Source organism: Thunnus maccoyii, chromosome 9 (genome assembly GCF_910596095.1).
Source record: "Thunnus maccoyii chromosome 9, fThuMac1.1, whole genome shotgun sequence".
Taxonomy (NCBI): domain Eukaryota; kingdom Metazoa; phylum Chordata; class Actinopteri; order Scombriformes; family Scombridae; genus Thunnus; species Thunnus maccoyii.
The window spans coordinates 11,981,013-11,997,250 of NC_056541.1; the positions used below are offsets into that span (position 1 = coordinate 11,981,013).

At 38.9% G+C, this 16,238-nt stretch overlaps 2 protein-coding genes across 4 annotated transcripts; both read right to left on the bottom strand.

The window, feature by feature from the left end:
- Positions 1-1,808: 1,808 nt before the first annotated feature.
- LOC121904486 (olfactory receptor 4K3-like) lies at positions 1,809-3,139 on the bottom strand. Its single transcript, XM_042422254.1, has 2 exons — positions 1,994-3,139; positions 1,809-1,880 (listed from the first exon to the last, which is right to left on the bottom strand). The coding sequence occupies exons 1-2, from the start codon at positions 2,938-2,940 to the stop codon at positions 1,823-1,825; spliced, it is 1,005 nt and encodes a 334-aa protein (XP_042278188.1). The 5' UTR covers positions 2,941-3,139; the 3' UTR covers positions 1,809-1,822.
- A 3,909-nt stretch (positions 3,140-7,048) lies between these two features.
- On the bottom strand, positions 7,049-15,336 carry LOC121904443 (G-protein coupled receptor 183-like). 3 transcript variants are annotated; one of them, XR_006098230.1, is made up of 4 exons: positions 12,830-14,059; positions 12,630-12,691; positions 8,254-8,340; positions 7,049-7,087 (listed from the first exon to the last, which is right to left on the bottom strand). XR_006098230.1 is itself a non-coding variant. In XM_042422196.1 (4 exons), the coding sequence occupies exons 2-3, from the start codon at positions 13,690-13,692 to the stop codon at positions 12,652-12,654; spliced, it is 903 nt and encodes a 300-aa protein (XP_042278130.1). In that variant the 5' UTR covers positions 13,693-14,012; positions 15,165-15,336; the 3' UTR covers positions 8,042-8,340; positions 12,630-12,651. The 3 variants fall into 3 exon arrangements, 1 of the variants encoding a protein (XP_042278130.1); XM_042422196.1 differs by lacking the exon at positions 7,049-7,087 and adding an exon at positions 15,165-15,336 and having other exon boundaries at positions 8,042-8,340; positions 12,830-14,012; XR_006098231.1 differs by lacking the exons at positions 7,049-7,087; positions 12,830-14,059 and adding an exon at positions 15,165-15,336 and having other exon boundaries at positions 8,322-8,340.
- Positions 15,337-16,238: the final 902 nt, after the last annotated feature.

Genomic DNA, 16,238 nt, shown 5'->3' on the forward strand with positions numbered 1-16,238 from the left:
GCACTAGCTTGCCCCAGATTTGCTGTCCCAGATAGCATACGGAAGTGGGCCACTTCAGGCAATGATGCGGCACTGCTGGCCTTCTTCTGGCCCGGACAAAATTGATGTGAGCCTGAAATGGCCCACATGTAAAATAACAAATATGGCCCAATTATTCCAAATCAAATGTGGGCCTGTTTTGGTAAAGATGGGGTGCTCTCAGGTATGTGTATTCTGGATGTGGGCCAGTTCTGGTTTATCTGGTTTGTTCTTGGTTGACATACGGCTTGCTTGTGGCCCAGATCTGGGAAACAGGAGTGGACAGCCCAAGTGCCATCATTCCACGCGGTATGTGGGCCGGATGAAAGTGCCGAAAGTGTCGGGTGTGTGGCCCGGATCTGGGCCACAGTAATTTGCTATCTGGGATGTGTGTTTCAAATAAGACGTGTAATTTTGAAGAATTTTATCTGTTGTTCGTCGGGTGGGTTTATAAGGCATAATTTTCAGCACCAGGAGCTGTCCACCGTGACCTTTCCTTTTAGCGATATTTTTTTCCTAGGATGTCCAAGTCATGAACAGCGCTACTCTGCTTCTGATTGACTTACCCTGATACTCTTACTCTAACCCTAACAAATCTCACTCCTCATGCCTTAATTTGACCAACGAAGCTATTGAGTAGCTAATCATAGGGCAGAGTAGGGCCGCTCATGACTTCGCCATCCTAGGCAAAAAAAATTGGCTGTAACCTCAGCACGAGGCACAAATATTCATCTCTACGTTAAAAGTATTGATTATTAGATGGAAATTTGTCAGGTTCATAAGGATTAATATTATCTACAGTATACACAGTAGATTTATGAACAGTGCTGAAAGGTTTTGATGTAGCCGACACACAGAATTCATTGAGAGAGCAGGAAAAAAATAAAAAGGTGTGACTGTCTAAGAGTCTGATGCGCCCACAGAAAGCCGTGTAGCCGCTATTTCATGTTTATGCAGAGAGCACAATGAACACTGATAGTGAAGTGATAGAAATACCATATTTTTATAATGTTTCTAATTCCTAATTTTATCGTCTATGGGATATGGATGTGGATTGATGTCATTTAACTCTGAACAGATAAAGAAATAAGCCCTATATGATACAGCACTCAACAGTTAAGACAAACATATCGATGCCTTCGAATAAGAAATATATGATAACATTCAGCCCAGCCTCACCCCTGCATGAGTTTTCCCTTTGCTCTTATGTAAAGCCACACAGGGTAGGACTGCTTTTGCCAAAAAAATAATTTAAAAATCCTAATATGATCCTCAATGACGAGTCTTTGGGTCAATCATAATGGTGAAACCAGGTAATAATTAAAAACATATTCAGCTCACTTCATGTCTAAGTGGTGAGTTAATCGTATAAAATCGTTATTACATATAACATTTTATTTAGGCCTACAGCCTGGCCACATCATAATAATTCAAGTCTAAAGATGAGTGATCTTTTCTGGGTATATAGCTACTCTTCTTATGAATTTTAAAGGTTAAATTAAATACGGTCAAATGTTACAAGTTACAAAATACAACATATAACATAATACCTTATTCCCGGGGCTGTGTTAAAGAAAAGTGGTGTATAAATTATCATCAGGAGGAAAAATCTCTGTGAGAACCATGCTGTAACTTTAAGAGTAAATAAGGCACAAACATACCGGCAGCTCAAGATATGAAACATACATAGTGTGACAAAGAAAACTGTTCCTTTTTTATTTATTAAATTTGCAGTTGTAATAGAGGCCTTTATCACTAGAAAACTTGCAGTAGTTGCTGACGGAGTCAATCAGAGGTCTCACAGTCAGTGAATCTTCATCGGCCTTCCTTTTCTATTTCCCTTCGTAGGACAGGAGCCAATTCTGAGAAAGAATCAGGTTGATAACTGCGTATTACAAGTCGACTATTGACATATTTATCATATCATATTATTATCATATCATATTTTTTTTCTTTTTGCCCATTAACTTCTTACCTCCTCTTGCATCTCGGGCACACTCTTCCCCACACTGTCCTCACCATGGCTTCTCTCAGAGCCGGACTGCCCCACAGGTACACCGTCGGTGTGCACACAGCGTTGAAACGAGCCATGATGGCGAAAAGATTAGTGGCTTCATTCTTAAATGTCAGCCCTCTTCCTATCACCAGTCTGAGGACGATATTAACAAAAGAAGGGCACCACAACACCAAGAAACTTATGACAACAAAAATGATTATTTTCAGAGATTCCTTGTTGCTTTCTTTCTCCGCGCTGGGAGGGTCTCTTTCAAGCTGGAATCTGGCAACAACATACAGTTTGATAGTCATGACCACTTTGGTGAACACAATGACTTGTAAGGTTACAATACTGAAAACATACAGCTGTATCGCTTTGGAAAGTGGCAAGAAATTAGTAATGATCAACTGAAAATAGACATGAAACCAGCAATAAACATTTGCAGAGATAACCACCCGCCGGGTTATAAAGCGCGTGTAGATGAAAGGATGACAAACTGCAAAATAGCGGTCAAACTGTGCAAATAAAAATGTCATTATGTTTACCCCTAGAAGTGAACCTAACATATTATAGGTTCCATTTCTAGACGGGTATCCCTCCTGAACATCAAACAGACCAACATAATACACTGAAAACCCAACCAGCGTATCACAGATACTGGTGTTCAGCATGAATATAAACCTATTCTGAAGGCGGAGCGCTCTGGTGACTAAGATGGTGATGACTACAGGTCCGGCTACGAGAACAGCAGTCGTAGCGAATAAAAATTGGAAAATAAAAATGAGATAGTCGACAGGACTGTCGAAGTCCACCGAGAGATTCAGTCCTCCAGTCACAGAGTCTGTGATGTTGGAGTGGAGCATCGTCTCAGTAATGCAGCTTGAATTCAATGTATTCATATAGCTGCTTGATAAGCCACTGCCCATGTAAACCCAAACTGTTTTTCCTCAGGAGACATGGCCCAATCTCTCTTTTCATATCAATGTTTAGACTTACTCTTAATAAACATTCAAGATTTTTCTTGCATTTCCAAAACACGTTTTTGTATAAATAAATTTAGTGAGAGCACAATCACATAACGACCCACAACATGTTCCAACATTTCTGTCCTAACTTTTTGTAATATGAAAATTTCCCAGCAGAAAAGAGAAAAAATACATAAACAAGAAAAACACAAATAAATAATCTGATTATGGATATTATCAAACATGAATAATTAGAGAATAATATACATAATAAAAGAATAATATAAATTATTATAATATACATATGTTGAGTTCACGCTGAATGACACTCATAGGGGATACATGAATATTTTCATGATATTTTATCAAACATTTTCGGATATTTTAATGCAAAAATAAGTTGCTGGGCCCCACATTACTCCCTCTCTGTGCAATGTTTTCTGTGCACTACCTTGCCCCAGATTTGCTGTCCCAGATAGCATACGAAAGTGGGCCACTTCAGGCAATGATGCGGCACTGCTGGCCTTCTTCTGGCCCGGACAAAATTGATGTGAGCCTGAAATGGCCCACATGTAAAATAACAAAATAACAAATATGGCCCAATTATCCCAAATCAAAGTGTCGGGTGTGGCCCGGATCTGGGCCGCAGTAATTTGCTATCTGAGATGTGTGTTTCAAATAAGACGTGTAATTTTGAAGAATGTTTATCTGTTGTTCGTCGAGTGGGTTTATAAGGCATAATTTTCAGCACCAGGAGCTGTCCACCGTGACCTTTCCTTTTAGCGATATTTTTTTCCTAGGATGTCCAAGTCATGAACAGCGCTACTCTGCTTCTGATTGACTTACCCTGATACTCTTACTCTAACCCTAACAAATCTCACTCCTCATGCCTAAATTTAACCAACGAAGCTATTGAGTAGCTAATCATAGGGCAGAGTAGGGCCGCTCATGACTTCGCCATCCTAGGCAAAAAAAATTGGCTGTAACCTCAACACGAGGCACAAATATTCATCTCTACGTTAAAAATATTGAGTGTTAGATGGAAATGGGTCAGGATCATATGGATTAATATTATCTACAGTATACACAGTAGATTTATGAACAGTGCTTAAAGGTTTTGATGTAGCCGACACACATAATTCATTGAGAGGGCAGAGAAAAGGAAAAGGTTGACTGTCTAAGAGTCTGATGCGCCCACAGAAGGCCATGTAGCCGCTATTTCCCGTTTATGCAGAGAGTATAATGAACTCTGATAGTGAAGTGATAGAAATAACATTTTTATACATTTTCTAGTTCCCAATTTTATCGTCCTTGGGATATGGACGTGGATTGATGTCATTTAACTAAATACGGTCAAATATTTTTTAGACTCAAACTGGCAAATTTTGCCCAAAACTATCCACATCTATTCATGTCCGACCAAGCTGATGGAGCCGTACAGTTACAAAATACAACATATTATTCCCGGGGCTGAGTTTAAGAAAAGTGGTGTATAAATTATCATCAGGAGGAAAAATCTCTGTGAGAACCATGCCATAACTTTAAGAGTAAATAAGGAACGAACATACGGGCAGCTCAAGATAAGAAACATACATAATGTGACAAAGAAAACTGTTCCTTCATAATTTATTAAATTTGCAGTTGTAATAGAGGCCTTTATCACTAGAAAACTTGCAGTAGTTTCTGACGGAGTCTTTCAGAGGTCTCACAGTCAGTGAATCTTCATCGGCCTTCCTTTTCTATTTCCCTTCGTAGGACAGGAGCCAATTCTGAGAAAGAATCAGGTTGATAACTGCGTATTACAAGTCGACTATTGACATATTTATCACAGTTTTTTTTTTTCTTTTTGCCCATTAACTTCTTACCTCCTCTTGCATCTCGGGCACACTCTTCCCCACACTGTCCTCACCATGGCTTCTCTCAGAGCCGGACTGCCCCACAGATACACCGTCGGTGTGCACACAGCGTTGAAACGAGCCATGATGGCGAAAAGATTAGTGGCTTCATTCCTAAATATCAGCCCTCCTCCTACCACAAGTCTGAGGACGATATTAACAAAAGAAGGGCACCACAACACCAAGAAAGTTATGACAACAAAAATGATTATTTTCAGAGATTCCTTGTTGCTTTCTTTCTCCGCGCTGGGAGGGTCTCTTTCAAGCTGGAATCTGGCAACAACATACAGTTTGATAGTCATGACCACTTTGGTGAGCACAATAACTTGTAAGACTACAATACCGAAAACATACAGCTGTATCGCTTTGGAAAGTGGCAAGAAATTGGAAATGATCGACTGAAAATAGACATAAAACCAGCAATAAACATTTGCAGAGATAACCACCCGCCGGGTTATAAAGCGCGTGTAGATGAATGGATGACAAATGGCAAAATAGCGGTCAAACTGTGCAAATAAAAATGTCATTATGTTTACCCCAAGAAGTGAAGGTAACATATTATAAGTTCCATTTCTAGACGGGTATCCCTCCTGAACATCAAACAGACCAACATAATACACTGAAAACCCAACCAGTGTGTCACAGATACTGGTGTTCAGCATGAAAAGAAACCTATTTTGCAGGCGGAGCGCTCTGGTGGCCAAGATGGTGATGACTACAGGTCCGGCTATAAGAACAGTAGTAGTAGCGAATAAAATCTGGAAAATATAGATAAGATAATCCTCGGGGCTGTCGAAGTCCACCGAGAGAGGCACTCCTCCAGTCACAGAGTCTGTGATGTTGGAGAGGAGCATTGTTTATGCGCAAAGGTTTCCTAAATGCAAATCTTTATTTATGAGTAAAACCTAATGTGCTGTCACCAGTCTCTCTTGAGATGTTATGAGCAATTTAATGTCCTCCATTCCAAATCTAATGCAGTTCTCCAGTCACAGAGTCTGTGATGTTGGGAGTGGAGCATCGTCTCAGTAATGCAGCTTGAATTTATTGTCTTCATATAGCTGCTTGATAAGCCACTGCCCACGTAAACCCAAACTGTTTTTCCTCATGAGACATGGCCTAATCTCTCTTTTCATATCAATGTTTAGATTTACTCTTAATAAACATTTAAGTTTGAAGGCCTTAATCATGTCAGTTATTATTTTTGCTTTATTTCTATTCCTTAAATGTTTTAATTAAATTACCGCAATCCAGTTGATGCATGTGTACCAAGTTTCAGCCCTGTCATGCTAATAGAGAAGGAGTTATTGAAAGTATTATGTTAACTGTAGCGCCAGCGGGTGGGGAAATTGTATGAAATTTTATAGGCTTGCTCAAGGGCCCAGTGTGCACATGTTACCCAATTTTGGTTGTAATAGGTCATTGCATTGAACAGTTAGAGCCTTTTATTCCCAAAAATCCCGCCCTTGAAAAGTTAAAAGCGTTTTTAACAAAAAATTCAAAATGGCGGGAAATCTAATTAGGCGCATAGACTGTAAAAAAAATAATGGATGTAGCTACCGTGACGTTACCCATTGGTTTGTGGACTCCTGTTTTGAAGCCTTGAGTTTACATTTTGACCGTAGACATCTTGCATTTTTGGAGCCAGAAGTGACCATATGGTTAGCACGGTGTATTTACAGTCTATAGTTAACTGTGATAATGCTAATGCTATTTTTTGCTAGAGAAAAACAGGCTTAAAACCATTCAAACAAAATGTACTTTACTGGGAAAAAAATGATTACCTGACTCTTTAGACTCCTTTTAGTACAACCACATGCTACACATGCGACTTTTTTAGGCAACCACAATGTTACATATAACTTTCATGAACAGAAAACACACTGAAATAGCTACGGCTATGGCTACGCTTATACTCTGTGACTCTGGGGTTACACCATGGTTACCTCACCAACCAACATTGTCGCCGTGGTAGCACTTGTCACTCAAAATGGTCATACCCTTAATTGTACATAACTTTAAGCCTTAACTTTAAGCTGTGGCCTTTTAACTGTAACTGGCCACATGTTGGCGACATTGATGCCATTTTTATGGACATGCAGAACCATACCATAACCATAGCATGAAGAGGTCAAAACTGCAGCAACACTTGGAGTAAAGAACAACTTTATTGTGATACCAACGTGTTCTGGCTTGTGGCCTTCATCAGGGTCATCCTGCAATCACACAACCACAACATGCCATAAGATTTATAGGACAGCTTTAAAGCAAGACAAAGCAAGTTTATTTTTTGCACATTTGCACACTTTATACACCAATACAAGGTAAAGTACTTACTAAATAAAATACACTTAATAAGATAAGGTTCAGTAAGATATTTAAAAGACAGTTAATAAAACACATTTGAAAGAACAACATGAAAGCACAAAAAAAAAGAGTTTTAATGAGATGAGATGCCACAGCCCCTCCACAGAAATTCAGCTCCTACAACTATTTATGATTTAGGACATTATAAAATCAGAGGTTTTAGTAGGTTATCTATGTATGGACACATTCTGACAAACTTTTTAAGGAGGTTGTACATCACATGTTGACTTTGGCATTGTAAACAGTTCTCATAACTGATATTTTTTCCAGAAGAACTAAAGAATGTGTTAGTCTCCCTTTAAGAAAACTAATCTTGACCCATCAATTCTGAATAACTTTAGACCTGTTTCAAACTTAACCTATAGCTGGATCTTGAAGGAAGCAGTGTAGTTAAAAGGCTTTACAATATGAGTCAGGCTTTCAACATGGACATAGCACAGAATCTGCCCTAGTGAAAGTCTTGATGAATGAATGAATCAAATTTTTACAAATGATACTGCAGAGAACGCTGCAGTACCCACTGAACAGAGAGACTGTATTGGTGAGGATGGATCACTTATACCCAAACCTTTTGCCTCAAATTGAGGTAATATGCAATGTGGCACATATGTGCTTACTGATACAAAGAAATGAATTCATGCTTAGTTTGTCTTAAACCTTGACTGCTGCAATGTTCTTTGAACTTGACTTTTCCCAGCTTCTATTGCCCAGAAAATCTCAATAAATTGTTTTAGCATTGTCAAGTTATGATGAGAGGCCTACAAAACTTTTGGAAACAGAGAGGACATGAGAACTTTTAAATCTGTACAGTCTAACATTACTCTCTGACAGTCTAAATACACTGGCTGCCAGGTATATGGATTTTTAAAATAATTCTAATACTTTGAAGAGCTTCATGCCCTAAAATAATACTGTAGGTAGGCCTACAGTTAGATTGGGACTTAATAAACATACAATAGTGACAGATTGACATGAAAAATGTATTTTAAAATTCTCAAAACACATACAAACCTACAATCTCAACTGAACATTCAAGGAGACAGAGAGACGACTTCTTTATCACTCTGAAATCTTCCAAATCATCCCACCAACTTTATCAGTCCTATAGGGAGAAAAAATGAGTGAATCCATTGATTATTATTATTGTTATAATTGCCCATCATGTACATGAAATCTGACATGATACACTCAACCAAAATCCCAATGCAGTTTTATCTGTAACATTTAAAGCATGGTGATCTTATTTATTTCCTTGAGTCAATAATTATCTCCACTCACTGGAAAACTGATTTTATCAGTAATTTTAACCATGAAACCTCCACATTATGGTCATTTAAATTTGGAGATAGATTAAAATGGCAGGATTTACAGCAGCTCTCATAACATGCAGGGCCTTAACCTGCAGCCAATATTTTTTACAAGCACTTCACTGTTCAACTGTTGAGGAACATATAGTGTAAACACTTTGAAAAGATTAATGCTTTTGTAATCCATCATATTTGCCACAAAGCACGCAAAAAATGATACAACATTTGTGTTATTATTTATTCCTGCAAAATACAACTACAGTGTATTAAGCTTAGACAATTATTACCCACTTGGAAAACAGACTGGCTGATAATTTATAAATCATTCTAGTTTATTTCCAGGAAATCTATAGAATAGTTAACTTATAAATCAATCAATGAGTTGAATTAATTTCTGTACCTGTATTTCTGTGCTACTACAATAAAAAAAAGTTTAAGATTTGAGAGTTTATCATACATAATAAAACTATTACAGGATTGAGCTGATACAATAGGCCTTTCAGGACAGGGATTGACACTAATTAATTCTAATTAGGAAACATCCTAACTGTGATTAATTATTTTAGTTTGGTGGGTAAAACGGCAATATTACACCAGTTTTCGACATGAAGGACGCGCATCAGGTCTGCAGTCAATGCTTCGAGCTGAAATATTTGGGCCTTTTTTTATACCAGATATTTTGACCTGTCATAGCAGTAAAAGCAAAGGTGTCGCCAATAACTTCAATGATATCTGCGTTTTGTTAAGCCATTAAAACCAAGGCACGAGCCAGCATGCAAAATCTTAGCGCCTTGACACCTGAATGTAATGCTGCCATAGTTAGTGTCATTAAATACACGTGTACTTTTCCTGCTAGGCCATGTCAAAGTGCCGTGGAAAAGGTTTAGATTGGGCTGCCGTCCAGTCTTGTTGGCTGGTTGAATTCAGGTGTAAATGATTAAGAATTATTTATTTAAGTATTCAGTCTTAATAGTGAACGTGTATTAACAATACCACACGCCACCTAACCGGCTAAGAGCACGGTGCTCACCCCAGCTAAGGTGTGAAAAATAAAGAGAAAATAATCTCCTGGGCTGTCAAAGTCAACACACAGGGGAACGAGCGTTATGGTGACTGAGAGGATCATGATGGGACTGAGCAGTGGAAACAGCCCAACGTGAACTGCGACCAAAAAACGGAGTTGATGTTGAGGGAAGGGTGTAGGAGGAGATGACGAGGATAAATGACGTCCAATCGTCCTTTCCCGTTGTGATCAATTTGATTTCAGTTTTTATTTATTTTTATTCCCTTTTTTAATTAATTAAAAGCAATAGAATGTATTTTAAGTTTCCTTTTATTTAATTCAAACAACAATGGAAAACAGTCTAAAGAGGATAAATGATTTTTGTATTGAAGCTGAGCCTTCTACCACCACAAGGCCCATCTTGGAGTTGAAACGGCGTTAAGAACTATTGTCAACAACAACAATACGGAGCTGACCAAGGTCCTGAATCTGCGGCAGTGTTTGAGCTGTCAGGGCCACGCCGCTGACCATGGTCCTGAATCTGCGGCTCCAGTTCTGCGTACTGGCTCCTTAATTCCAACCAATTAATGCCCATGTTCAGCCACTGAACTCATACGTTTGTGTAATTCCTTATACATCTTGTGCTAATAATCCTAATGTGTCTCCATCTGATAATGAGTGCTGTAAATGTGTCAGCTCATAGTGGCCTGCTGGGTAGCCTACTTTTAGCCTTGCTTTGTTGGTTTTCTGGGTCATGTCCCTATACCTAACCATAGTTTACAGATATTGGAGTCATTATATGGGATTTTTTTTTAAAGTTTTTATACTGAACTAACATTTATTGGACTTATTTCCAATAGTTTTTTAGTAGTATTTGTCATGCATGGGGGAAGCAGTGTCTCTCGTTGAATCATCTCTTAAAAAAAAAAGGTTTGTCTCGAGTTTTTCATGTTTTCAGAGAGAACTGAAATAGATTGCTGATCCGGGACATCATGATACTGGGCTATACACCTGCATGGCAATCTGATAAAAACGGGGAAGTACGCTGAGTGCAGAGTTCAGCAACACTTTGGCTTTCACTTGTGTGATCATCTGCTGGCAGGGAGAAAAACAGCTACGGCTATTCGGCTCTTTCTTTTTATTCAATGTTACCACATCTGTGTATCAATATTGACTCTATAAGATTATCCAAACATCAACTGAACACCTGTACATAGCAACTGTAGTTTAACAAGATAACTGAAAAGGGCAGTGCATGTTTTCAAAACTTTTTTGGATTTCTATCTCCACACACTGGCAGTTTTTAATAAGATGTACTCATTGAAAGCGTAATAATATGCAGTGGGAAGCAGCTCAAACATTTTCTGATTAAAACGTTTCTATGTATTAGCGTTTTACAGCATGTTTTATAAAGTATTTTAATATATTATATATTACAATATATACATTTTACACACATTTGTACAGTACATTCACCCTAGCTGATTTAATGTCCTAACCACACCTGGGACAATTACTCATCTTTTTTTTTAAGCTGACAGTCCTGTGAAGTGATATTTATTTTCCTTTCCATTCCTTTTTACGAAAATTGTATTCAAAGTTAAGTAAAAGGGAACATACTCTTTTGCTCTTCACTGCTTTCCAGATTCAAGACGTGTCTTAAATGAATTATTTATTGCCGTAAATTGAAATCAACTACGGCCTTGATGATCATATTTACATATGTCTTTAGTCTTAGGCTGTGCCTTTAGGCAGGCTAAGCAGAAAATTCAGAGAGTGAGTCTTAGAGTTTGGAGATTTGGGAAACTGATATTTTAAAGAACACAAAGCAGAGCTGATCCAGCGACAGGGGAGCTGTCCATGGTACCCACTCTGGTCGGCGCTCTCAGACGGCTCGAAAACTTAAAATGTGAGATGTCTGACTACTGAATTCACATGTATGTGAGGTAATACTATACCATGTTCTAGGTTACTGTTTTCTCTTTTGGAACATGCCTCGGTGTGTGTTCTGGACCATCTGCGATGGTTACACATTGGAGACAGCTTCGCAGCCTGATACTGCACGATAATGACAAATACCAACAAGGTACCAAACGACATAATAAACCATCAAAACTGTAGAATTTACCGGACATTTACGCCACTCAGTAAAGATCTCATCCTGTCACTATTAATTGCAGGAATCCTGCCGGCAAGCTTATCAACCTAGACGAGTCTATCTCGGACAGCTCCCGAATCCCCGATGGTCCCATGATTAGCACCATGGACAGCGGTCATGACACACCTGTAAAACATTACAATCGATCCATTCGAGCCGTAAAGGAAAGAAAAATATACTGTGGATCCATTAGTCTGGAGCCTTTGTCACAACAGGATACTTTAAAATAGTTTGCATTCATATGTTGAGAGCCAGCGGCCTATACACAGACAGTCACATTAACCTAAATCCCTTCCCATGCCTCTGATGGAAGATAATTATGAGTCCATAATTAAAAAATATCAAAACATAATAAGCATTTTATACATTCGTGGATATGTTTGGAATTAAATTGAAATTGAACCTAAAATATCGATTGACTGAAATTTCATTGGAACCTTAATAGTTTCAAAGAAAACGAGAGAAAAGAACATCGGATACAGAAATATTACAGGATTAACCTGCTTTGCACCTGGATTAATACAAGTTCCGTGGAAAGCAAAATCACACGGGAGCTCAAGATAAGCAATAGAGGAAATTTTTACAAAAGGGTAATACAAATATCTAATTTTATTCTTTCAAAAGCGTTTATGACAATTGTTCATTTGAAAAACAATGCAGCGTTTCCAGTTCAAAGGTCAGATATGGAGGGCAGTGGCATAGAGTAAGAGCTTTGGCTATCAGTCCTCACTCCGTCTCAACACAATATGTATAAAGACTATGACATTACACCCTAACAGCTCCCATGTAAAACAGCTCAACCAGCTCAGTTCCCTCCAGTCATTTTTAAATATTACAGACACATTAATTCAAGAGTGACTGAAACAAAGGCCATTCTTACGTCAGCCGCGTGGAAGCGATAATATAATTCATTCTTATGATACCTTGTTGATGCTGGCTGCTTCACTATAATTTGCTTGTCACTCCATCGAAGTTAAAACCAATTCTGAAAGACAGATGGGTTGGGGGGGATCAGAGAGAGACACAGTAATTGTCTTATTCACATTCAATATTGGATTTAAAAAAAGTCTAATACTCTGTTGACATAAAACGATCACTCTGAGGAGATTTTGTTGCTTCTTACCTCACCGTCCGTCTGGGACAGACCCACCGCCACACTGTTCTCCACACGGCCTGGCGCAGCGCCGGGCTGCCCCAGATGTACAGAGCCGGGGTGACCAGTGCGTTCAGGCGTGCCATGATGGCGAACAGGTTAGTGGCTTCATTTCTAAACCTCAGACCCTTTCTAGTCAACTGTCTGACAATAATGTTGACAAAGGATGGACACCACAGAGCCAAGAAGCATATAACCACAAACACAATAATGCGCAGCGACTCCTTTTTGTTGTCTCTCTCTGCACTGGGCGCCTCTCTCACCAGGTGGCTCTTGGCTATGATGTAAAGTTTAATCGTCATCAACACTTTAACGAGAACTATAATCTGCAGAGTCATTACACCAAAAGCGTTTATTTGAGCCGCCTTTGAAATAGGCACCATATTTTGCACGGTGAGGATAGAATATGTGTAAATCCAGCAAAACGCGCAAATCCCAATGACAAAAGACCTTGTGATGTAACGGTTATAAAAGAATGGATGGCACACGGCGAAGTAGCGATCAAACTGAGCGAAGAGAAAGGTTAACACATTGACACCTAGAAATGAGGGTAAAATGTAGTATGTCCCGTTCCTTGAGGGATAGCCCTCTTGGACGTCAAAGAGGCCGAGGTAATAGACCGAAAAGCCGGTCAGAGTGTCACTGATGCTCGTGTTCAGCATGAATATGAAACGGTTCTGGACTCGCAGAGACCGGGTGAAGGATATCCCGATGATCACCGAGCCGGCGACGAGCACGGCGCTTGTGGCGAACAGAATATGGAAGATGAAGATGAGAAAGTCCCCCGGAGTGCTGAAATCCACCGACAGAGGGACGGTGGCGTTGAGGAGCATCCTGACGCTCCGCCGGATAAGACGAGCGTTTATTGTATTTATAGAGGAATGAGGGCTAGTTGGCAGAATTTAAGCAAACCTCTTAATCTCTAGAGGGCAGAAGCTTTAGCATAAACAAGTTTTCATGTAGGAGTGACGCGTGCCAGACATATGGAAAGGATAAATGAGGCCTAATCACATAGAGTCCCAGGAGTGTTTGGTTATAGTGAAAACAAGGTGATCATCAATCACTTGTTTGTGCGTCATGTGGTCTCCATAACACTTTCTTTGTGACTTGGCTTGGTGCGGGCCGCTTCTTCTCAGATCTGGTTCAGTGTGACCTATATGGTTTTAATATCACTTTAATGCATTTAAGATGTAATTACCTTTGTTCAATACCTTCATTGTACCAGCTGCTCAGTCCTCAGAATAAGAACTTAATTGTGTCCTAAAACGTCTGTGTTATTTCCAAAGACATGATCAACATAAAAAGCAAAAACAAAACATACTTCAACCAGCCAAAAATACATTTGCGTAACTCTTTTGACTCTGCAAAACTTTTAAAGTCCCTCGGGCGTATTTTTTCCACAAAAAGTGAAATGTGTCAAACGTTGAATGAGCATCATGAAGCCCAGTATTTAACTGAGGACTCATTCTACCTTACAAACAAATAAATAAAAATAAATAAATAAAAAACGAGGGTGCGCTTCTTGGATCTGACAGCAATGTGACATAAAACGGGTACTCTTGGTGTATGTCCACAAAAGAGTAAGTATGAGTATGTGATTATTTGACCCTGAGGAAGACAAGTGTGCGGTCGATACGTGTTGGTTTTGTTTTTTCATGAGGCCGCTTGTTTAGCTTGACGTCACGGTGTGCTCTGACCTTTTGGTGATCTATTCCCCATTTTGTGGAGATCTCCTTTACAAATTTCTGTTTTTGTCACCTGTATTCCCATTTCGTGGTAAAGGTAATTGCAGGTAATTTTATCTAACTTACCCTACATGACCATGGAGTGCGAAACGTTTTAAATGTGTGCAGATACGTTTTAAAAAATGTGGCCAAGATTCATTCAGCACGAATAGCCTGGTATTAAAACACACATGTCCTATAATTTTTTGAATTTGCATGAAGTTAAGTGAGGTTTTCCAAACAGTCAATGATAATTTCAAGGCATATTTATCAAATTGCACCAGCCTTTGTTAGAATTCTTTGATGCATTATTACACTGTGGTATTGCTTTGTCTGTCCTCTTTGCGATTATTTATTTCATCCAGTGTGTCTGACCTAATGCAATGTGTTTTTCAGCCACTGGGGGGAGCAATAAACCATTTTTCATTATATGGCCTAAGACTTTCCTCTAATCATATTGCTATGGGTTCCTAACCTATACATGTCATTACTACCTGTAAAGGGGTTGCAGATGTTTGGATGAGTCCTAGTACAGTTTGTATTCAGCATTTGCATTATGTACTGTATATATACATACTTACATAATTGGAGAACTTGCCACAGTTCTGTGGATTTAGCCTGTCTCAGTTGCTTCCGTCTTTTCATGTAATCCCAGACTGACTCGACGATGTAAAGATCAGGACTCTGTAGGGTGCCATACCATCTGTTGCAGGACTCCTTGTTCCTCTTGTCGATTAAAATAGTTCTTCATGATTCTGGTTGTGTGTGTGTGTGTGTGTGTGTGTGTGTGTGTGTGTGTGTGTGTGTGTGTATATATATATATATATATATATATATATATATATATATATATATATATATATATATATATATATATATATATATATATATATATATTTCTTCGGTACACTTGCACACAGTTTTTCAGGGTACTTGGCAGGTTCGTTGTTCTAAGCATCTTGAAGAATTCGCCACAGTTCCTCTGTGGATTTAGGCGTCTCAGTTACTTGTATCTCTTATGTAATCCCAGACTGACTTGATGATGTTGAGGGCTCTGTGGGGGCCAAACCATCTGTTGCAGGACTCCTTGTTCATCTCGGCTGTATATTTGGGGTCGTTGTCATGCTGCTCAGACGCCTCCCTGATGATATTGCATAATGAATAAAAATCTAAACATCTAAAGTACCTAAAACTTTTGCACACACTGTACATACACTTTATATAGACACGTTCCCATTCACTTGAATAAGAAAGTATGTCCAGACTTTTGACTGGTACTGTATATGTATATATGGTATATAAAATAGAGCCAACAGGCCATGTACTAATTATCTAGACTGGAAAATGGCTTCCTGAAACACACAATTGGATAAACCTCCCTTACACCAATCAGTCAGTCTTAACACCAGACACTTAAAAGAGCTGACACAAGCTGTTGGCAGCTTGTTTGCTCTTCAGTATCCCTCAAAATACTGTAGACTATTTAATCCCACACAGTCTTTAACTCTTTAAGGGGGTTCGTGAAACTGGTAGACAAACTTGGGGGAGACAATTTAGGTGAAATAACAATGATAACAGGGAGATGCCTCTGATCAAAACAGGCAGTTTGGTGTTGTTCTCATGGTCCTAAAGCAACAAAATTAAACCAAACCCTA